Raw genomic sequence first — 24,769 nt, 5'->3', positions numbered from 1 at the left:
TACAGATACAATAGGCCTTCGCAGCGCTTTGCTGCTCGGGCCTAATTAAAAAATATACTCGGGATTGAAATCTCAAGGGCGAAGGTTACCCGGGCCAATGACTGTCAATTTAAATGAACTCCCGGTTTTGAACTATGTCTTTTAAGTCAGAAAGTTTCCTTACTGTAGCTATACCAGTAGTATTGAAAAAAAAAAAAACCCCACAAAAACAGATTATTAAAAAAGTTATTGACTGACGGTTATATTTTATACCCGAAAACTCTCGTGTACGAAACTTAAATTTCTTTCATATACGGATTAGCCCACTCCAGGCTAACTCTCCTGGTCCACCTTAAAAAGTTACGTCACATTATAGCCCCGCCCCGGGAGGTGAACGGAAGTGAAAAGAAAGAGGCAGGCTGGTGTGGCCCTGACGGCAGAAAAACAGCTGTGACGCGAAGAAAGACCTTTTTTTTTTTTTTAAAAAAAAAAGAAAGAAAATCATTCGTTTCAGTTCTTTAGTTGGATGGTGTGGAAGTAGTTATTAGGTCAACATGGTACTCATCTGGGAGCCTCTTCCGAAGACGTTGAAACAGCTGGTGTTACTTTCCGCCTTGTTTCGTCTTGTTGTGTCTCAGGGTGACGACGAGAAGCAGTTGCGACGAAGCACCGGCGCTCCAGAGACGATAGAGACTTACAACCAGTTCTACAATTATGTTGACCTAACGAGACGCTTACAGGCTTTAGCGCAGAGCTACCCCCACATTGCGAACCTGTCGAGCATTGGTCGGTCTGTGGAGGGCAGGGAGTTGTGGGTGATGCGGATCACTGTGGATCCCAACAAAGACACACCGGGGAAACCTAAATTTAAGTACGTGGGGAACATGCACGGAGACGAGACCGTGTCCAGACAGGTGTTGGTCTACCTGGTGGAGTACCTGCTCGCTAAGAACGGGGAGGAAGACCGAGTCACGCAGCTGGTGAACAGCACGGATATTTACATCATGCCCAGCATGAACCCTGACGGCTTTGAGAAGTCAAAGGAAGGGGACTGCGAAGGTGAAAACGGGGGTCGAAATAATGCCAGAAATAAGGACCTAAACAGAAGTTTTCCCGATCAGTTTGACGGGACAACAGTGAGTCCAGATATCGTTCCAGAGGTGACGGCTGTGATAAAATGGATCAAGGAGAAAAAGTGAGTACTGCTGTTCTCTACAGACAGATATCATAAAAAAAGTGGTCCTGTTCGCCCTTTTAGAGGAATTCTCACCACAACAATAAGCTGTGTCTATTTAGAAATAATCTATCAATATTTGGAGCCTTCCTCGGAAACAAAAAATAAAAGTGAAGACATTGTTTAACATTTTGATGTTTTAAATTTTCTGTTATCTTTTTGGGATCCATGTGAAATTTATATCATACCATATTTAGGACTGCACAGTATTAGAAAGTAAGGCCACGGGAATATTATTGGTAGAGATGGCACTGAGGATGTCGAGTAGACAAATCCCAATTTTCCTTGTTTCCATCTTCCTCATGTTTGCTTTCAGCCACCTTTGTACCAGTTGTGACATCCTGAAGCCAGACTTCATCAAACTGGCCGATTATCTTATCTGTAAGCAAAATGTATATTTCTAAGGCAAGCATATGGAATAAGACCTTCTAAATGTACTTATATTCATGAGGTTATTGCTCAGAATATTAATCTTTTTGTGGTTATGTTCTTTGTAAACTCATTATACTTTCAAAGGTTGCACATTTAAGCTTCCAGTTCTTGAGGCCTGGGCTATTTCTGGATCCTTCTCAGATGGTTTATCAGAGGAAGTATCTTCTACGGCTGGCCTAAAGCAGTGGATACTTTTCTCATGTTTAGTTGAAAAGATGTCAGCTGGCATTCACATTCAAAGTTTAGTTGTGTAAAAGTTTTGTTGCCAGTGACTCAGAAAAACAATTTTGGTAGCACCTTGACATTACAGCACTTTGAATTGTCTTTGGCTGAAAGGTGCTATGTAAATAAAGTTGCCTTGCCTTACATTACTGTCCTCTGATACCTGTTCAGTGGAATGTTTTCCTCATGCTTTTCTTTCTAAAAGTTGTGCTCAAGTAAATGTCGATCCATCTGCAACCTTCATGGGCGCATCCCGTTGCAGTTCACCAAGGAGAATACCAGCAATCAGAGATGTTTAAATGAGATTTTTCCAGATTTCCTGCCTGTTTTAGAGCAAAATTTTGCCAGATGAATTCACATTTAGTCATTTTGTGACCAGCAGACAAAGTATTTTCAAAGGCCTGGAGCCAGTTATTTAGAGAGGAGAGCTGCTATTAACTTACATCATCATTTAATAGATGTGTAGTTAACATGTGATAACATACATTGACTAATGATGTAACAAAGCAGACTCAAGACAAACAAAATGGCATCGTGAAAGTGGAATAACATTTATTGAGCAGTTATATTTCTGTTTTAAAAATTGAAAAAGAACAACATAAAGTGCTTCACAGCAGCAGCAGCTGGAGTGCAGGCATCTGTTTAGGCTGAACAGATATTCTTGCTACTGGCAAAAAACCCCCAACAAAACACAATAATTTGGGAAATGCCAGTGAAAATGTGTAAAAACTTTCAAATAAATGTGTGTTAACAATCTCGGATTGGAAGTTAGCTGTAGGTTGCGTGGTGACAAAATAAACTACTACTCTTTCTGAGTTGTAGTTGTTTTGAATTATTTAATTATTGCTCTAACTTACATAAATTGCTGCTCCCGTCTCCACAGATTTGTTCTCTCTGGGAACCTGCACGGCGGCACTGTGGTGGCCAGTTACCCTTTCGACGACTCTGCCTCCCACCCGCAACAGGACTTCTACAGCCAGTCGGAGGATGACAGTCTGTTTCGCTACCTGGCCCTGGTGTATTCCCAAAATCACCCTGCGATGAAGACAGGTCAGCCCAACTGTCCCGGCTCTCCCGGAGAAACCTTTAAAGACGGGATCACCAACGGAGCCTACTGGTACGATGTGCCAGGTGAGTGGTTTAGCCGTTCAGCTGTTCATGTTAAAATGTTTAAAATAAATCTGACGGTGAAAGTCCACTGCAGTATGATCAGTGTGATGTCGGGAAATTAAAAAGTAGGCCAGTTTTTGTTATGAGATTGCTTCAAGCCCTTTTAATCTTAGTCATGTTTTTATAGCCACAGTCAGCTGGCTTAGACTGAGTCCAGTTTTATGGGTCACATTCTTTGTGCTGTCCTAGAAGCTTTTCAATTACAGCTGGCCTGCTAATGTTTTTGATGTTAGCGTAAGTCTGTCATTTGTGGACATACAACTCTCCCTTAAAGTGATTGTGCAGGGACCGTCTGTCTAAAACCTAAGAATGTTTCTGATTGTCAGATTGTTTGCAGCTTATTCAGGAATGTGTCGGTGCACAAGCTGCAGCATGTTCAGGATGAATTAGATTCAAGTTGTTTCAGTTTATTTAATTGAAGGCAGGACTCTGTTTATTCTTTTATCAGGAACATGGCAGGATTTTATGTCTGCTTTTCTCTTTAATATAATCTACATTCTAGAAAAGTATTTTTTTGACATATCCTATGACAGTTTTAACCAATATGTAAAAGACATATATTTTTTATAAAAGTTACATACTCCATCTTTAAATTAAAGCTTGCACTGGTTCCCTAATTCTCACATAAAAGTGTTTCTACTAAGAAATAGACTGCTGTTGGCAAATAAAGACAAATTAATCATTTCCAGAACATAGATTATCTTTGTTGCAAAAGTATTTCCATTGTTTGTAGTCAAACAGTCTTAAGGGACAAATATTTGTCATCATGCATATCTGGAAGCACTTATTGTTTTATTGCTCCTCACTCAAAAGGCATTTTTGTGGCAAGAAAAAATACTATTTTGCTTTGAAAGACAATAATTTACAATCTGGTCTTTTCCATCAGTCATTCTTTAAATATTTATACTGTTTTCTGCTTCCTGAACATGATAATATACAGTATTTTTCTCCGAGGTCCTTAATTGTTGCCAGGAATTCAACATTAAATTCAATCCCCTCCATCCTCCACTTGTTTACTTAAGTAGTTTTTAGTAAATCAGTCATAATTGTGGTATGACTGATATTATAACTGATTTATTGTCTTTACATGAATGAGTAATGTAAAGACAATAGAGGCTGGAATAAATCCATACTTTTTTTGCATGTGACATGATGTTTCAAACAGTCCCTGTGACCTTTAACCTCTTGAACACCAGTAGGCTCAATGTGTTACTGCCAAGGAGAATTCCTGTCACTTGGAAAAGAACAGCCAACAAATTTAGCATTTGTGTTAATAATACTGTACATTGCAGTCACAGATATTCAATGACTACATTTTAGAGTCTTATTGTGTGGCCCTTATTATTTGTACCAATGCAAAGAAAACCTGGAACAAATACCATTCTGTTTTCTTTTTGTTTCTAATTTTTGCAATACTATCAGGTACAGTAACAATTGTGTGCCTGAAACCTGAAATTGGATCAACCATCATATGTTGCTTCTTTGTTTGGTTAGCTTTTCTCGGGGTGGAGGATGGTGCTGTGCGAGTCTGTAGCTTCAGGTTTCGGCTCAGGTTTCCTCTGGTGATGCTCTGTGTTGTAACAAGTTTTATAACGAGAGCCCATCGGGAGGCGACTCCTTATGCGTCAGCTCAGCCTGATTTAATTGCCTTCATAAAAACATGGGTCCCTGGACCCAGTTTGTCTGTTTTTCTCCATATTATTCTTACCAAGTTTATTGTATAAGCCATGATGTATTCTTTTACCCCCAAATTATCATTTTTATTTCCCGATTGTATTAATATTTTTAGTCAGATTTGTAGTCCAGTTTTTTTTATTTTTATGTTCACACATTTAAATAATTTAATGACTTACTTGTTCATTAAATTGTTACTTTTTGACCAGGTTTATCTTGGCTCTTTGCTGTCTAAAAAAATGAACCGACCATCAAGTAGAGACAGATTCTGCTCTCCATATGATTCAAGATAAGCACCACTTAGTGTGAAATAGTTGAACAGATATCACCTACTCAACTGAGGGATGCCACTGTCCAAAATGTCACCTAAATTTGGACTTACCGGCACTGGATGGAAACATTGTCTGGAGGACATGGAGTGAGATCACGAGAAGCCGAGGCAAACTGCCAGGAGGGAGAGTGAGGAACAGAGGACGGTTCTGTTTGGCAGACAGAGCCTGAAATAATAATCCACCGTCATGTTTCACAATGATTCACTGTAATCTAATCAGGAAGAACTCTGCTTCTTCTTTAACCATACAATAACCTGAAACTGGATTTAAGTTTTGACTTTTCAATTTAAGGTTTTTTTTCCGACTAACGACTAATTAAAAAAAGTAGATTTGAGACTCTTTGCAAGTAGTTTATATGATAATTGTTACAGAACTGAAACCCTTGAGGAGTCTGAGGTCACTGCAGTCACTGAATCTGTGCTGCTTGTCTTTGTTTCTGTGAACAACCGACAGGTCTACTTAGAAAAGCAGGTGCTTCTTCTTGGTGTTTGATTTTTATAGCTCAACCACTGCAGACATCCTGCAGTAAAGCGCATCCTGGTCTAACTCAGGTTTTGACTTGATTGTCTGTTCGGTGGTTTCCTGCTGCATTCAGGGTGTGACAATCTCCTCCTTCAACAGGATATTTAAGCCCAGGTCTGCAGGTCTGTGCGTTTGTTAAACTTTGTGGGTGCAGGGTGTTTACTTTAGTGGTTTGCTTCAGTGACAGTTCAAACTATGAAGCAGATGTAGCCAGAGACAAAGGCTTGTGTCCTGTGTTCTATAGCTAATAATTTTCTGTCATTACTGAATGTAGACACTTATATTACTCATCCCTCATAGGTGAGATATTTTAAAATATTTTATATATAGTTTGATTGCCGTGTTACCCAGCTCTGTCTCTTTCCTCAGAGCTTAAAGTCCCAAAGGTGCCATGAAGGTAAATTTTAGTACGCCCCTCCTTCAAATAAATGCTGAGGCCATGTTTCTTTATGTTGTGGGCTGGTTTTTATAACGGATGGGTTTGCAAGCAGTTTATATTTGTCATTTTTGTTCCACAGCAAAAAGGATGATGCACCTTTTTCAACAGCTGACAGAGCACATGAACACTTCTGTTAGGTAGACCTGCAGCCAACCTCTCAGCAGGCGCACGACTTAGCTAGAAGCACTTCTGATTGGGCCAAGTCTCCTTTATGGCAGCAGCAGCGAGTTGGGCGTGGGACCTCCAGCATCATGGCAGGAACCCAGCTGTCACGCTGCGAAGTGGTTCCATTAAGCTTGTGTCAGCATTTATGAAAAAAAATTAGAGTTAAGTGGTTCAGCAAAAAATAGCAAAACCAATATAAAATGATGAATGTTTTACCTTGGAATGTAGTAATAGGAGAACAGTTTTCTAGGTGTTGCCTTGAATATATTCAATTTAGGTTGACAATATATTTGCAACACTGTCTTTTCAAATACACGTTTCTACGTTAATATTTATATTATTAGATTTTACACATGCTTGTTTTATGTTGGTGATTTTGTTATTGTGCCTATATGCTGAAGATTTATTACATAACAGAAAAGATGCTTTTGAAAAGCATATTCTTATTTAAAAATGTATTCAACATTAATTTTTCTTTCAAGGTCTGTTGTTGACTGTCTTGTGAGTCTTTTCATGTTTTTTTAATCACATGTTTTACATCTACCCACCGATTCATCGACCAGACAGGTTTCTGCTGTAGTCTGTGCTGTTTGTCGTTTTCATCTCATCCAAGACTTTTCTTCTTTTGGCCATCCACAAATATCTATTTCACTTTGACTGATGTTGAGGTGTGGGACATCAAATATGGTTGACACATAGTCATGGTTTTCGGGATGATTTGAATTTGAATCTGTAAGAAAATAAAAACAGGTTTTGCATTTAATAGATTATTGATGTTGGATGTTGAAAATGTATTAGTATTCCTTATTTCCTTTGTTTAACCAGATAAAACCCCCATTGAGATCCAGATCTCATTTTCAAGAGAGTCCCTGGCATAAATTTGCAGAAATAGAAAATAGTAATTGGTTAAAACTTGTCCATAACTTTGAAAATCAAAACACACTGACAGCGGAAAGTTAGATAACCTACATGTAAAAGCACTGAGTTGTAACCCAGTGCTGACAAATGCTATGCTATTCTGATACATTTATACTTAACTAACTGGATTACTTTAAACAGTACAATTATGAAGTCGTGTTTTGCTATTCTTGTTGGTCTAAAATTTTATTTGGAAGAGTCTTCAAAGAGTCTCAAAGTCTTAAGTCAAGAGCCCTAAAATTAGAAGGAATCCTGGAGGGTTTTTTCCTCTGTAATTGAGACTGGAGTGAGGTGGTGCCATTGAACAAGTTATTTTTCAGTGCACAGTTCCTGATCCCATGTACTCTGACTGCTTAATAAGGTTGTAACTGTTTGACTTTGTTTCTTTGGCCACCAAGCGTGCAGTCATGGCAGCTCTTCACCGATGGGAAGAGCTGCCCGTCGGTGATGCCCAGAACTGCTCCACAGAGATAGTCAGCCTGCTCTCCTATGTGTGTTGCTGTTGACTTTACCAGAAGGTTGGGTGACTTGTGAACTGCGGATGCTTCATTGTGACTTTTAGTCACAGTAAATAATCTCTCACCAGAAGTATTCAAGTGGAAAAGGCAAACCCTGACCTTACCAGAGGAAATAATGTCTGGCAGCTTAAGAGAGTATCCAGTTATATTGTAGAGTCTGACAAATTTTAAATGTATAATTAGACTGTTGTAGTGTTCTGATGTTTATGTTGATGCTGTGTTATTCAGGAGGAATGCAGGACTACAACTACCTGTACGGGAACTGCCTGGAAATCACCATGGAGCTGAGCTGCTGCAAACACCCTATGGCTTCTGAGCTGCGTAAGGAATGGGATCTGAACAGGGAGTCCCTTCTGGCCTACATGGAAAAGGTAAAGCTCACAAAAAATAAGTTTATCCCTTAGAAACTAAAACATCCCTCAGTCATCATGAATCTTTCAGTACGAATCCTTTTTAAACTCACAGTACTATTTTCTTCCAGGTACACATGGGAGTTCGTGGCTTTGTGAAAGATGCAGTTAGCGGTGCCGCCCTCAGCAATGTCAGCATTGTGGTTGCTGGAATCCGCCACGACCTGACCACAGCAAAATTTGGAGACTACTACCGCCTTCTGCTCCCGGGAACCTACAACATCACAGCTGTGACTCCAGGGTGAGTTTCTCCACACACCACATTTGGTGCAAAGTGAAGCTACTTATTAAGCAACAGCCTTTAAAGCATAGTAACAGTGTTGTAAGTCGGAAACACACACAAAAAGTCTGGTTAAAAGTCATTATTTCTTAAAACTGTTTCCAAGTTAGTGATGAAATCTTTCTATATTGTTTTTCTCTCATAATTTCAATCAAAGGAATTCAGATTCCTGAGAAATGAAAATCTGAAAAGTGTCATAGGCATTTGTATTTAACACCTCCTGAGTCAAAATAGAGTTTTTATGACCAATAAAATTACTGGACCAAATGATTTGTATGTCTCAATCAGCTTTACACAACTAGAGGGTCAATATTTTTGCTTCTGTGCAAAATAGCTGAAGCTCAGTCAGACTGGATGGAGAGTTTATTTGAGCAGCAAGTTTCAAGTCTTGCATTTAAATTTTAACATTTAATACATTAAATACTTTGATTTAAACCATTTAATATGCTTAGCCTTTATCGTACTGGACATGAATCTCTGGCCCAGTCTGAAGTTGTTTGCTGCCTGCAAGACAGAGTTTTTTTTTTTCTTTGTTGCCCTCTATTTAGCTCTGTTATATTTTCCTACAACCTCAACTGTGGATCTCTGTTGTTCCTCCAGAGTTACCTCTTGGCTTCTTCTCAAATTAATGCTCTCTCCTTGCTCAGCCTGTCAGTTGTCTACAGGCTGGGCAAGGAACTACGGTAGGAGATATTGATTTAAAAACTAACTTTACTTTAAACTTCTCCATGACTCTCTCCCTGATCTCTGTGCTGTGCAATTTGTTTTCTAACACACCTCAGAGACTCTTAAAGAGAAGCAGGATTTATCCTGACATCAAATTACACACAAGTGGACTTTATTTAGTCATTTTGTCACATCTCTAGGTAATCAGTTTTACAGGATTTTAGAGTTCTCAGAATAAAGGGGCTAAATACAAATTCCTTCCACACTTCTTAGTATTTTATTAAAAACTCTTGAAAATTATGCATATTTTTTCTTTTACTTCACAGTTCTGCATACAGAATCTGTGTTGATTTGGCGATTTTTCACCGAATGTTTAAAAGAAAACGCATTGTCAATTTGTGTTTGTAGCATGACAAGATGTAAAAAAGTTCAAGGGCTGTGAATTGTTTAGCAAGTAACCACACATCCTGTCTTACTTCCTCCAAAAGTTACAAAACAATTAGTTTAAAAAGCAAAGAAGACAATTTCTCATCTAATCTAGTGGGGAACGTTCTGGTAAAGCAAGAACCAGAATAGTGACACAGTTGGGGCATCACTTTTTGTAATTTTGATATTAATGCCTAATCGTTCTCAATGTGTCTTTCTCTGTGTATGCAGGTACCTATCAAAGACATTCAACAATGTTCAGGTTATTGATGGCAAACCCAGAGAGATTAACTTTACCCTGCAGCCTGTTGTCAGTGAGGCTGCAGGCAAAACCCCCCAAACTACAACCTCAGCTCTGCCCACCAGTCACTTCGTTGCTCCCTCTACGAAGGCTTCCAACAGCAGCCAGGCTCACGCAGTTCCCACCACCCCTCCATTCGTCCCACCTGGTCATGAGCCCATCCATCCAAAAGAGTTTCGTCACCACAACTATGCAGACATGGAGCTCTTCTTAAGAAAGTACAGCAGCGAGTTTTCCTCCATCACCCATCTTTACTCCATCGGCCGCTCTGTACAAGACCGGGAGCTCTATGTGATGATAATCTCCGACAACCCTAATGTTCACGAGCATGGTGGGCGGCAAACTGCACAACACAATGAGAGCAGCTGCCCTTTTTTAAGGTCATTTATACAGGATGTGTATGTATATTGTTAGCGCATTGACGTGTTTCTCTTTATGTCTTTCAGGGGAGCCGGAGTTCAAGTATGTGGGCAACATGCACGGAAATGAGGTGGTGGGAAGAGAACTGCTGCTCAACCTCATTGAATATCTGTGTCGCAACTATGCTACCGACCCTGAGGTCACTCAGCTGGTCAACAGCACTAGGATCCACATCATGCCCTCCATGAACCCCGATGGCTACGAGGTGGCTATGGAAGGTAAGAGAAATATTTACGGGCATACAATCTCAAACTCCTGGAGACTGAAATCATATGTTTTCTTTAATTTAAGAATTTTTTAAATGTAGCTTTTGGTAAGTATATGGCTTTCAGATAGTTGAGGGTGAGTTATGCTTGCACTGCAAAACAGCCAGCAATTTCAATGCTTTGTAAAGCGTAGTTTAGCTATAGTAATGGATCCAGTGTTTTTGATACTGTAGCTTCCAGACATCAGATTTCCGACTAAGACATGGGTATAAAAAATCTGTGACGTAGGGCTGCTACTTAGAGATGCTGCATATTACACTAATAAGTGCCCTGCTATGAAACAATTAAATAATTGCTACCCAAATGCTATTGGAATGTCCAGATAATAATCTCATGCTACACTATGCATACACTCTGTCTTCACTGATGAAAATTCATTCACCTTTTGATATTGCAGGGGAGTTGGAAAAGTCTCTTTAGTAACACAGCAACTAGTTATTTGAAGTCTTGAAGGCACCTATATCCTTTGTATGGTATGTAATACTTTTAGTGCAAGATGGTCAAGAGGTTATTTAAGAAAAGAGGACAAAAGGTCAACACCATGGAACAAAGGGATATACTCTGTTCTTCATGCACAGTAACATTAATTTAACCATAAACAACACACACACACCCCTCCTAACAGAACTTGTTTTTTTTCTGAAATGCGCTTATTCAGACCCATTAAAGCAATATTTCACCAGTCATTATGAACTATTAAACATATGTGTATTTGTGTCAGGTCTTTTAAGCTTTTTCAGGATTTCTGTCAACCATTTTTTAAACCTGTCCTACAAAACAACAAAAAACAACTTTTAAAATAATTATGGTTCCTTTTGCCCATGCATGATGACTGTTCATGCATATTAAGGTAAGTAGTAATAATAGTAGTGCAGAAACTTACCAAGGACCTGATGATTCTCACTTTTGGTCCGTTTGACATTCCTGTTGAACCTGTAGTCAACCGTTCAACAGTCAAGTCAAGTCACTTAATTCTTTGTAATTTGTGTGCGTTCCTGTCAGTCTGTATGCTTGGGATGTTTGTCTTCATGTTTGCTCTTTGTGTTTAAATTTAAGACCTGTTTACTTTACAGACACATCTAGTTTTTTCTCTTCAAGGTTGGTCAAAGGCACTCTCAAAGCAAATGCATTAAAAAGTGGTCCAAACCATGAAAATGCCAGTTTCATGTTCCGCGAGCATTGTAGTTATTATTTAAAAGAGCGACTAACTTTTTATAGTGTACAAAATATATCAATATTTTAACAAAAATATATTGGACAAATGTAGCTGTTTTTATGTCACTATCTCCATTCTTATTGTGAAATCCATGTGCCCTCCTTCAACTTCTCTGTTTATCTATTGAGCTGCTTTCCTGTGTGACATCCTTTAGTCAATAATAACTGCAGAAGTACAAAAGGAAGTGAAGTTTAAAGCACCAACCTTCAAACAAGAACATGCTTCAGTGACTGTTGCATAGCAGTGTCTCATCACCTGAGTTTGCTTCCCTGTAGGTGACGTGAAGGGCACCAGAGGACGGAACAACAGCAATGATTACGATCTGAATCGCAACTTTCCAGACCAGTTTGTCACCATCACTGAACCCAGGCAGCCAGAGACAATAGCTGTCATGAGCTGGTTAAAGAGCACCCCGTTTGTTTTGTCTGCAAACCTTCATGGAGGTAAATACGTCATTCAGTGTAAAAGTTGTCATTTAACTACATTTATATATTCATTTTCTATTTCATCCACTAAACACCTTATTATTTAGCACCACAGTTGCTTGTTAGTTAAACTAACAAAGCAATGAAATGCAATGTTTTTGTGAAATACAGGCTCCTTAGTGGTCAACTACCCCTTCGATGATGACAAAGAGGGGCTTAGTCATTACAGCAGGTCGCCTGATGATGAAGCATTTAAGCAGGTGGCCAAAGCATACTCACAGGTAAATTAATCTCTTCCAGGCTAAAATTTCTGCTCATAGTTTTATTCATGTGCTTATAAACTATCATCATGTACCGTGCCTGACAGAATTATTAATACCTCTTCAACCTTTTCTTGTTTTGCCTTTTTAAAGACCTGATAAATTACATACAACCAGAAAATGGAAAGAAAATAATACATTTATATCTGATAAGTTTCGGCTTAAGAATTGATTGCAGTGGATTTAATTTAATGCAGATTTCGGTTTTCAAAAACAAAAAATCTTCTTCTGCTGAAGAGTTCTATAATCATTTTTGTTTGTCTGGCATAGAAAATCCCCCAAAATACATGGATGTTTTCTTTTGTTTGTTTGTTTTTTGCAATGAGACAAAAGTTAAAAAAGACAGGCTCACTCTTGCTTGTTCAATCTGTGAAGAGATTTGGCTTTAAACATCAAAACAATTGAATTTGTTGTTTAGTTGTTTTTGTGTTGAATTTGTGTGCAGGAGAATCCTCTTATGTACAAAGGTCACCCTTGTAATGACCTGGACCCAGAGGACTATTTTGAGGATGGCATCACTAATGGAGCCAACTGGTACACCGTTCCCGGTAGGCCTTCATTGCTCAGAGCTCATATAAAACCAACTATTTACATGAATAATATTTTCTTTTCAAGATTTGAAATGGGCCTTTCTCACTCCTGCTTTGAATGTCTTAACTTTACCTAAGTGAAATCAAATAACCTCACAAAATTATGTAAAAAAACAAAGGATTGGAAAACTTTTATATAGATAATGTGATTTCTTTACAGCTTTGACATTGTAACCATCATTGATACCAAATGCATAAACGGTGTGCAGAAAATCTTTATCGATTCTTTATTATTTTGGATCCATGAATATGTTTATAAAAAGATTTGACAATCAGTGATTTAAGATCGCTGTTCATTTAAAAACATTTAACATATAGTGGGAGCATTTGGAGGTGAAAACCGCTGCCCACATTGACATTGTTCACATTTACCAAAATAATATCTTGATGAACCAGAATCCAGTGCTTAAAAACCCGACATTATGGCTGAATTAAATCAGTTTTGCTAAGAAGAATTGACAAAAATTTCTCCAAGAGTTGTCAAACGCTCATTGCCACCATTGATGGGCATCCATACCATTTATTAGGTAACCCCCTCGGCAAACTAAATCTAAATTTGAAAACTGTATTTTGTATTTACTCATGTTATCTTTAGTCTAAAATAACTTTTGTTTAATAGGCTGACACATTTTAGTCTGACAAAAAAAAAAGAAAGTAAAAACAGAAATGAGGAGTAAAGAGGCAAATACTTTTTTCCAGTATTGCAGACTCCTCTTATTTTCAAACTAGAAGAGTCCGCTGCTGGACAGTTGGTAAAATGCAAGTCAATGCTTGTCTGCCCTAGCTTTATTTTTTGGCTTCAGTCAGAGAAGCGAACTCGGTGCCAATGCCAAAAATAATTAAGACTTTATTTTTTTCCAGGTGGGATGCAGGACTGGAATTACGTCAACACAAACTGCTTTGAGGTGACCATCGAGCTGGGCTGCGTCAAGTACCCCCTGGCTAAGGAGCTACCAAAATACTGGGAACAAAACTGGAGAGCTTTGTTGCAGTTTATGCACCAGGTACAAAAATCAGGAGTTAATGTTAGCATGTACTTCACTTTCACTGTTTTCTACTTACTCCTGTTTGTTTTGTTGTTTGTCACTGTAGGTTCACACGGGAATAAAAGGCACCGTTTCTGACCAGGATAAAGTGGGAATTCCCAATGCCACCATCAGCGTGGGGGTAATAGACCACAACATCACTACAGGTCATACTGGAGACTACTGGAGACTGCTGGTTCCTGGGACTTATGCAGTCACTGCCTCTGCTGATGGGTAACGTTTATATTTCAGAAAGTTCCAGAGAAAAGGCTTCCCTTCCACTACCTAAAAAAAAAAACCTTTTATTTTTATCTGTAAAGGTATAAGCCCTTGACGACCTACGCTACAGTCTCAAAGGACCAAGCAGAGGTAGTGGACTTCAGGCTGACCCGCTTAAACTCGGAAAATACCGGCCATGCGTCCACTGTTCCCCAGCTGACCCGGAGCCCATCTGACAGGAAGCTCTCCAGCTTGATAAAGGAGCTGTCTCTAGACCAAGGTTTGGAGCAGCTGGTCAAGAGCACAGCCACCGATAACAGCTTCCGCTACCGACGCCCAAAAGACCTGGAGGCTTTCTTGAGAGGCCTCACACTGAACTTCCCCCAAATTACATCTTTACACAAGTGAGTATGCTGTTAATATCCGAAACCACTGACTTACAGGGTCTGGGTGATAAATCGACTTTACTGATTTGTCAAATATTTGGTTTTTGAAGATTTAATTTTTGGATAATCTGTATTTTTATGTTTTCATCAATAGGCACCTTTAGTTTTCATAGTTCAGAGTGGTGACAGCAAGCCCAGGACTCCCATCGAGAATACAGTCACAATCTTAGGAGAATAAAGTCATAATTTTATAACTCCCAACAAAAAGAATAACAAAAAAGAAGAAACTTAAAATGAGGAAAGCTCTCTGGTGAAGTTATATTTAAAATTTTTGAGATAATGCTAAATAGAAATTCTTAATTTTTTAATGCAGCAGCATCATATTATTATCTGTAACAGGACTTTGAAGTGATTGTGCAAATTGCTGAGTATATTTGAAGAAAGAAACACACAAACCGAGCTAGACATCTGCTAAGCTGATAACTTTATTGAAGTATTTCATAATTAAAGCAACTTTTTTAAGATGGAGATTTTAATTTTAAGCCTTACTGCCCAGCACTGTGTTAACTTGTAGCTTTTAGAGTGAGCATGCATCTTGGAATTTATCTCAAAGCTGTTAAGAAAGGTTGCTGCAAGGTTTAGCTTCATATGCTGTTGCTTGAGTTGGGTGTCAATGCATCAGTATATTTCTAACTCTTCATGTGATTTTGTGTTTCTTGTGTTTAGACTGGGCGAAAGTGTAGAGTTTAAAAACATTTCGGCTCTAGAAATCTCCAACAATCCAGCAGAACCAGAGCCGTCTGAACCAAAGATCCGCTTCGTGGCGGGGATCCACGGCAATGCCCCTGTGGGCACGGAGCTGCTGCTGGAGTTTGCCGCTTATCTGTGCATCAACTACGGCAAGAACCGCGCCATTTCCAAGGTTAGTGTCGGTATCGCCCTAAATACACTGAGCCCTGCAAACATTTCATGCTAGCCGGCACAGACAAACTGTAACAGATCACCCTAAAACATGTGTTTTCAAAATAGTAAAATACAAATGCATGACACACTTCAGGCTTGTATTTGTAAAGAATGCTCAAATTCATGTATTTTTACCATGTTATACTTGTTCTCTACTTTTTGAGGGTCTGTCACATAAGATTCTATTAAAATACAACCAAACTGAATGTGAACAAGTTCAAGGGGTTTGAATACTTGTACATGCATTTTTATGTGCGTTAATTTGACTTCTCTACGTTTTCTATTCTCCAGCTAATCAACGAGACACGCATTTTCATTGTGCCCTCCATCAACCCTGACGGACGGGAACAGGCGGCGGAGAAGAAATGCTCATCCAGCCGCGGCCTGACCAACTCCAATGACAAAGATCTTGACAAGACGTTTTTCGGTCCGTTATTTGGATACATATTTATTGCTACATTTCTGTCAAAGTTGTTTGGACTAAAATGCAGCTGAATTACAGTAGACGTGATTAAGAGAGGCTTGCTCCATTTTCCATAAGCTGTTTTTCCTTTCCTTTCCTACTTTAACAGGCAATTCAATGCAGCATTTGGTGGAGCCAGAACCAGAGACCAGAGCAATGATGAATTTTATTCAAAGCAATGACTTCAGTCTGTCTGTCGCCCTGGATGGAGGCGCTCTGGTTGTCACCTACCCTTATGACAAACCTGTTCAGACTGGTAACACCCCTTTGTATAGTCTTGTGCTATGTAACCTATTATACCTTTACATATTATTACTTGGTGATGATTTATGATGTTCAAGCCTTGATGATAATCTTCTCTTCATTATCACCAAACCGGATGAAATTAAATGTGAATAATTTGTTTTTGTAGTTAATAATGAAGCCACTTTGAAGTACTTGGCAAACGTGTATGCCAGGAACCATCCCAAGATGCACCCCGGTGATACTGCATGTTCCAACAACGGGCAAAGTATGACTTAATTTTTATTAATGGATGTCATGTCTGTCATTTATATCTGTGAGTTAAGATAATCATGTTTGTTAACTGTCTGCTTTCACTGTTCACAGTGGGAAATGTCCCAGATGGAGTGATGAAAGCAGCACAACTGCAAAGTCACATGGGGAGCATGAAGGTAAGAGTTTTCAACTGGAATGAAAGTTTTTAATGGAAGATTTAACAACAAAGTACATTTTTATTGTGACTGGGTTATTTGGAAAATATACACAATATGTTGCCAAAACTATTGGGTCACTCGTGTCTAGAGACACACATATGAACTTGATTGATACCCCATTGTTAATCCTTATGACTTAAGATCAAGTTATTCTGGGAATGATTTTTGCTAGGTTTTAAAGTGGGATTTTGGAAATTTTCTCCCATTCTCCCAGAAGAGCATTTGTCAGGTCAAACACTGATGTTGGATGAGAAGGTCTGGCTCAAAATCTCAAATTCATCCAAAAAATGTTCTATTAGGTTTTGGTTAGGAACATATGGTGGCCAGTCCAGTTCTTTTAAACCAAACTCGCTCATTCGTGTCTTTCTGGACGATGCTTTGAGCTGTGGGGCAGTTAGGAAGGGGAACAGGAACATCCCTAAACTGTACTCACTCACAAAGTGCTATTTCATCTTTTACTTTCTTTTATCTGTTATCTCATGTTACATTTCATTCTCATGTCATTCCAGGATTTCAGTATGGATTTTGGACACTGCCCAGAAATCACAGTATATACTGGCTGCTGTTTGTTTCCTGCTGCTAATCAGCTGGGCACGCTCTGGGCTGAGAACAAAAAGGCTCTCCTCAGCATGCTGGTGGAGGTAAGATTTTATTCTGAATACCTTTGATTTTTAGTAATGTACTTTTATATTGAAATGTTTTGTTTAGCATTTAGATTTTTTTTAATTTCTAAGAAAATATTTTAGTATTCCTATTTTTTTTTATTTTTAAATTCAGTTTAAGATTGTCATTCACTTTCAGATTGCTATTTACTTGAGTCTTACCAGATTTTCTTTTTTATTGAAGCTTTCTTGATCTGCTCCCTTTCTATCAGATTTGCCTTTAAATCCTCCAACAATCTGAATTATGTAAATTTTTAACTCCCAGGTCTTTGTTCCTCATATGGGTAATGTCTACAGACACTGCCCTGAAGAAAAAAAAAGTATTTAAGAGAGGAGTCTTATTAAGAAAAGCACATTCTAAAGGACAACTTTCTAAAACGCAGAATTCTTAGAAAAGCATTTTCAGATCTGGATATGTAGGCAAATAGTTAAGAGATAATAAAAAAAAATATTTGTATCTACAAATACAAATATTTTTGTATTTCTATTATAAAAACGTTATGAGCAAGTGTTTGGGGACAGTAGAAATTGGTGATACAACAACCAACACATGACCATCCATCCCTGATCTAAAAATATTCCCCATTATTAGTTCACTTTTGCATTTAGAAATTGCCTAAAAACCATAAAGCCATCAAGTTTTCTTCAACAAGAAAAAATAAATAAATTTGGGTCTATTGATAAATTCTGAGATTAAGAATTCTACAATTCTCAAAAAAAAAAAAAAAATTCTAGTCCTTAAAATTATCGTTTGGAAATTTCCTTTTTCCTGTAGTATAATCTTATCATCTGAGTAAATTTTATGAAATTGTATTAATGTATTAAATATTTCCATAGTCTAATGGCATACTATTAGATGTGTGTCACAAACCATGAATGTTTTTGCTCAGGTCCATAAAGGGGTGCGTGGTGTAGTGAGGGACAGAAGCGGGAAACCCATTGTCGGAGCGACCATTTTTCTGAACACAACCCTGAAAGTCTCTACTTCTGAGGGCGGCTACTTCCACGTCCTCGTCCACCCAGGCACCTATACTATTGACGCCATAGCTGAAGGCTATGGAAGTCACCTTAAACAGGTACGCTGTGTTTTACATGCAAATACTTTATATATAGCATAGAAGTCAGAACTTAGAATAACATACAGCTTAGAATAACATACATGAACCCATCAAGTAGCAAATACGCTCTTAATATAAATATTTTCTCCAGGTGCATATTAATACAAAGAATATTATTGAATACTGATAAAGTGATACTGAATGATGTATTTAAAGTTTTTCTGTTAATTTTTAGTAACTATATTATGTCTTAATGTATGAAAACTAATGAATATAGATAGCATAAGGCTAATAAAACATTATTTTTAGTACGCCATAATTGGGATTAATGGTGCATTCACAGTAAACGCGACAAGCACGTCAAAAATGCATCTAACGTTTCAAGTTTGACGCGTGCTCACTTGGTGCGTTCACACCAAACGCGTTTTGAGCGTGAGGTGCGTCTGGTTTACATTCGAAGTCTATGTGGAGCGTTGGACGCACTCGACGCGTCAAACGGTTCAAATTGCCCCTTGCTAGACGCTGCACAAGTGCCGCAACGGTTCTCGACGCGCCTCCACATAGACTTTGGATGTAAACCAGACGCACCTGGTTTACATTGCTCAAAACGCGCTCAGATGCTCAAAACACGTTTGGTTAGAACGCACTAAGATATTTGCCTGAAACCCTCTGCCATAAATCTGTGTAATATTACTTTTTCTGTTTGTGTTTAATAACTGAAATGAAGGTTTTATTTTCTTAACGCATCTCTAGATTCTAATGACTGACTCACTCGAACGTTTGGAAAAATACAAACCTCAAAATGTTTTCTTTTAAATTTAGGATTTTTAGTTTAGAAATTACTTGTCTTTATTAATTTAACATTATTTAATCTGTTCATGTATTTATCCATTAGTGTACAACATCACTTTAGAATTAGATGAATATAAAATCTTTTTACCTGCAGACCAATATGTCTCAGAAAAATTCACAGTAAGGATTATAATACATTTCAAATTGTACAGATGTGGCTGAAAAACGAAACAGTCAATAGAAGTATATAGTAATAAGTTTAACAAAGCAAAAACCCATGCTTATTATAGAAAGTCTTTGGATGAATTTTACCACAGTTCCCCTTTACAGTCTATATCTATAGAAGGTGTTGAACGAAGCACACAGAACCTCTCCGTCACTTCCACCTTTCCATCTGGGCGCTCTGAAATCTCCAGTGTCGGATACGCCATCTTGTCCAGCAGGCGTTCCTTGATGATAAACCCCAGCTCCAGGCTGTAAGGCCTCTGCTTCCCACAGGGCCTGTAGAGCAGGGGATCCACCACAGAGTGATGGGTCTTCTGGAAGTCTTCCACTGAATAACCATGGATCATCAGAGCAGCACCTGAGGTCTCCTCCGTCTTGACAGCTTCGGAGCTGCACAACTGATCAGAGAGATCTGGAATAATTGCAGCATTCCTGATATACCTCTCATCCAGCGGTTTCTCAGGGTCGTGCTCCTCAAACAATAGCTGCGAACTAAATGGTGGAGCCAACAAGAAGTTCCTTTCCTTAACAGTCTGCCCATACTTTTTAGGGCATCGAATGCTCTGTCTCAACTCATAGGGGAGCATCTCATTTACCTGAAAAGAGAAATTAGATAGATAGCATTTATTGTCATTGAACAGAATTCAACGAAATTTCCATTGCAGCTCCCGTGCAAAAGGTCAAATATATACAGTAAAAATAAGCAAACACAATAATAATAATAACAATATATACAATAATAATAATTACGTTAAAAATTACGTTAGTTTCAAAGATTCTTCTGTTATCAGAAAACAGTACAAAAGTGTCCTAACAGTAGAAGAAGACACAGAGAGCTTCTACTCTGCAACCAATCTCTGTTTGGGTTCAAATCATTCTGCTAAAATGCATTTGCCTTATTGTAATCCAGCAACTTCATTCTTAATGTGATTTTTGTAAGTTACCTTTCAGCTGAATATATTAGGATTTTTTCTCTCCAACAGTTTTTTTTTTTTTTTAGAGTTACAAACCTGCAGCAGGTTATACTAAACAGACACACCTGCAGAAGGGATCAGCTGATTAGATGATTAGCCATCTCTGTTGTCAAAGAAGCTTTGAGAGACGGAGATGTTCCTATTTACCTCATTTAAAAAACAACATCCTGATTGGATACAAAGATGTGACCTTTTAATTTTTCTCTGTTGAACCGTAATGTATGAGAGTGTGAAACCAGTACATTTAATATTTGCTTTAATTTGAATTCCTCAGCCCTCAATCAGATGTGAATAGACCAACACGGTTACCATTAAAACTTTCAAAAGTGAAGTTTCAATAACTTTGCATTAGCTTTCACTTCAGGTTGGAAAAAAGGCCACTCCACAAACATAAACAGTAATACGTTTTGTTCATTGCTTCAAAATGAATCATATATGATAAAGGAAAGTTTGGTAATGTTAACTTTTTTTTTTCTTTTTCAGGTTTTCCAGGTTGTGGTCACTTCCCATGAAGCTGCTGCTTTTGTCCTGATAGAGTTTGATGTAGACAACAGCATATTTGGATTTCAAAGGGAGTTCGTTGTGGCCTGTGCAGGTAGTTATCAGAAGAGCCTTAAGCAGATGGAGTAGTTTTTCTATGGAAGATCTCAGTTCAGAAGTTTACATACACCCATCATGTGCTTGGGTGTCATTACTTGTACTTCAACAGCTCCTTTAAAATTCAAAACATTTGTTTCTGACAAAATATACAATTGCAGTAAAGATGTATGTTTTTTTAACTTAAGTCAAGTTTGCCCAATAAGACTAGTAGCGCCATCTGGTGGACAAAGAGAAAAGTTCAAACTTAATGGCTAATTCTTGAAAATTAAGCCTTACCATAAAGGGATTCATTTGTTTATGTTGTAAATGTAGAATAAAAGTATTGGCTCGTCAAAGGTTTTCAATAAGGCACTATGTTATTTTTCTTAGGAACTAATATGTCAGGTTTTGTCTACTTCAGTAAAACTTTAATAAAAAATCTGATACTATTATCTGGTACTTTTAAAATGCATTCACTAAACGGAGCCAAATGTCTCAGGACAATTTTTGACTCAAAACTAATTGAAAAACAATGAGTTTTGGTGTGTAAGAAGATAAAACACTCACACTGGGAGGGACATGAATTCACTCAGAAGTTGAGCTTTTAAAACTGCAGATGTCTTCAGTTTGAACCTACATTCATTATATTGGTATTGTTAAAAAGGTCTTTTAATACTATTGGATTAGTTTGTTTTGACATGTAAGTCATTTACAACATTGTGACCAAACAAACATCCAACTTTTTAGGAAAGATAACACAGGCTTTAAGCCTCTGAAATTACCTTGGTTGTACTGAAAATTTACAGACTATGGTTAAAAGCCTTAAAAGGATTTTTTAATTTAAAGTGGATTATAATGTTTAAAAGTCATTATAGCTGTTTGTTTTTATCATCACTGCATGCTGGGGAAGAAGAGTTGAAAGCTTTAAAATCCCACAATACCAGAATTTCAGCAATGATAAATGATGTATGTAAACGTCTGACCTCTACTGAAGTCATAATTTTATTTACACTTAAATTAATAGCTATTTTGTTCCAAGTGCATAATGTTTTCTTCAGTAATATTTATGTTTTTGTGTAACAGTGCATCTCTCATTTTGTATTTGCAGCTGCCTCCATGACAGCACTGGTGTTGACGGCGTGCATCATTTGGTGCATGTGCTCAGCGAAGTCCGACCATCAGAAGGACGGCTTCCACCGGTTGCGGCAGCACCGCGACGAATACGATGATGAAATTCATCTCAACTCCATGGGCTCCAAAAAGTCCCTGCTCGCCCACGAGTTTCAGGATGAAAGCGAAAGCGATGAAGAGACACTGTATGCGAACAAAATCTGAAAGATTTGCACTAGTTTGATTCAGTATTTTTGCCTTTTCTTTTTGTATTTTGCTCTAGAGTTAAATCCTTAAGGATCTCAATGAACTCTTCATATCACAGCTTCACCGTCTCTCTTTCTGAATGACTGATGTAAGCATTTTATTTGTTAGACCATCAGTTTTCCTGCTGGTGGACTCCTGGGGACGATGATGATGATGATGATGATGAACATAGAGTGAATTAAGAAGTTCCTCTCCGGCCTCATTGATCCTTTGCAGTGGCTTCTTTGTTTTCCGAGTCATTCAAAAAGGCCTCTGCTTGTTCTGCCCAGTTTAAAGGCCAAGCTGCCAAGTCCAAATGAACAGAAAACAAATATAGCAAGAAGTGCTGTAACGCCCAAAATAAATCTTTGAAATAAGCAACAATTTAATAATCCTTCAAAATTGGAAATCCAATTTTTTCTTTTTTTTTTTTTTCATTTCTTGATCCAAAGTAGAATTGCTGCACTGAAAGTGTGCAAGCCTTTGGGAGAACGACTCCAACTCTGTGCCTTGGCTTCTGTAGGTTTATCTGTCCAGTCAGACTGAAATGGATGAGACAAAGCTGCATTTGCTTTCAATAAAACTGAGTTTATGCTGGGAATTGATCCATCCAGTAGTCTGCTGAGGAGAAAAGATGAAAAATCTTTCTTGTTAATGTTTTGGCACAATTTTAAGGTGACTTGCCTGGGAGTTTATCAGTTTTGTGTTTTTTGTCAGGCTTAAATAAAATCTGCCCTGGACTGGTAAGTGCATAAGGAAAGTTCACCTGCACTAAGGGCTTTTACTTCACCAGAGTGGTTCCAGTTCTAAAATGGTCAGAGTATTTGCTGGAGTCTGGTTCTTATAGAACAATAACAACAACAACACTGTTGTGAGTGCCATGTTTAAAAATTTAGTTTAGTTTTTGAGCTAATTTAAGTAAAAAAATAAAAAAATGGTAGAAACTCTGGATAAATTATTAAGTTTGATTATCAGTTGAATAAGACTAGCTTTTTGTCTCCCAGTGTTTTTTTTTTTTAATTTTTTGTTTAAAATTTGATTTAATTGATAAGCTGTTGAAATTAGAGCATTCATTCATAGATAACAGGATTTGCATAGGTCAGTTCTCTCCCAGAATATCAAATATTTACTGGTTAAGATGTTCATGGTGATGCAATGATGTGGCATCAAGATGGTTCCATGGCTCTGGAAAAGTGACCAGTTCTTTTATAAAACCAGTTAAGAACTGCCTCCAGCACCACTGGAACCACTTTGGTGGAAAAATCCCAGAACTGGAAAGCAAGCACCGTCTATCACTGCTGAAAGAATGAAAAAAGAAGAAGCTAGAAATATGTAGTGATGATTGTATTTATTATTCCTTTTTTAATAGATTTATGTTTCAGTATAATTTTATTCTGTATATGGAGAGTTACTGCTGGCTTTTAATTGTCCCGTTATTTTTATCATAATCATTTATTTTTAGCTTTACTTTGTTTTCTGATATTTTTGATGACAAAATACTTTCATTTAAAATCAAACCTGGTTTGTTTGCCAATTAATTAATAAAATACATCAAATGTATTTGTGCCCCACAACATTAAATTGTAGCTCTCAAACCTCTGAAATTATCCAGGTAATATAACTTTTCCTACGTGTTTAAAAGTTGTTTCTCGTTGACTCATTTCTGTGAGAGGCAAGTTTCTCCAAAGACATGGGAGTCACATGGAAAGCTTTAAAATGGTAGAAAATATGGTTATTTTGCGTCTCTTTTAGGTTTTCTAGCTTCATAAATGTAATCAAAAGCATTTCGAAACAAACCAGATAAATCACCAAAATCAAAAACGGGATAGATTTGCTCAAACCTGAAATGCTCAACTACTTTGGTTGCTATGAAATCACTGAAAGTGCTTTGGGATAGACAAATGCACGGTTTAGCAGCAATATACTCTTGTTCACTCCCAAGACCTCTAGCTATTTTCACAAGAGATTGTTTCTTAAAATTTGCGTTGGGAGACAGTTTTGTAAATTACTTTTCTTATGCTATGTCTGTGAAGCCCCTTCGAATTCTCTATGAGCTTTTGAAAGTGTCACACAGTCTGGGTGTGAAGATTTTATATAAAGAAACTGGAACTGTAAATATTGTTTGCCAATTGTACTTGATGCTTACTGTAAATCAACACACAGCAGAACATTTCACCAGAACCTTGATGTGATCATAATATGCTAACATCTGCAACAAACATGCAAAACTACACAATAAAACACCTGACAGCCACATGTCTTACTTCAGTTATTTCTTTTCAGATATTGCAATGTAAACTAACAGGCTATGAAGGAGAGGAAAACCTAACTTAATTAAAAACATGTAATTAAAAAGGCAGTGGCGATTATTTTATTAAAAGCCTAACAGCTACGTGGTGTCCTGTTTATTGGCCTTTAAATCTAAT

At 37.8% G+C, this 24,769-nt stretch overlaps 1 protein-coding gene across 1 annotated transcript; it reads left to right on the top strand.

Annotated features, from left to right (window-relative positions):
• The first annotated feature begins 364 nt into the window (after positions 1-364).
• cpda (carboxypeptidase D, a) lies at positions 365-24,599 on the top strand. Its single transcript, XM_032546029.1, has 21 exons — positions 365-1,174; positions 2,751-2,998; positions 7,834-7,976; positions 8,087-8,256; positions 9,619-10,019; positions 10,135-10,326; positions 11,866-12,033; positions 12,187-12,296; positions 12,781-12,883; positions 13,787-13,929; positions 14,018-14,184; positions 14,271-14,573; positions 15,282-15,477; positions 15,810-15,945; positions 16,091-16,237; positions 16,394-16,492; positions 16,591-16,655; positions 17,207-17,338; positions 18,250-18,435; positions 20,892-21,003; positions 22,096-24,599. Exons 1-21 carry the CDS (start codon positions 534-536, stop codon positions 22,320-22,322), a joined length of 4,089 nt encoding a protein of 1,362 aa, XP_032401920.1. The 5' UTR covers positions 365-533; the 3' UTR covers positions 22,323-24,599.
• The last annotated feature ends 170 nt before the right edge of the window (positions 24,600-24,769 follow it).

Source organism: Xiphophorus hellerii, chromosome 18, assembly GCF_003331165.1.
Source record: "Xiphophorus hellerii strain 12219 chromosome 18, Xiphophorus_hellerii-4.1, whole genome shotgun sequence".
Lineage (NCBI taxonomy): Eukaryota > Metazoa > Chordata > Actinopteri > Cyprinodontiformes > Poeciliidae > Xiphophorus > Xiphophorus hellerii.
The sequence above is the reverse complement of the archived record's forward strand: the minus strand, read 5'-3'. Positions and strand labels throughout refer to the sequence as shown.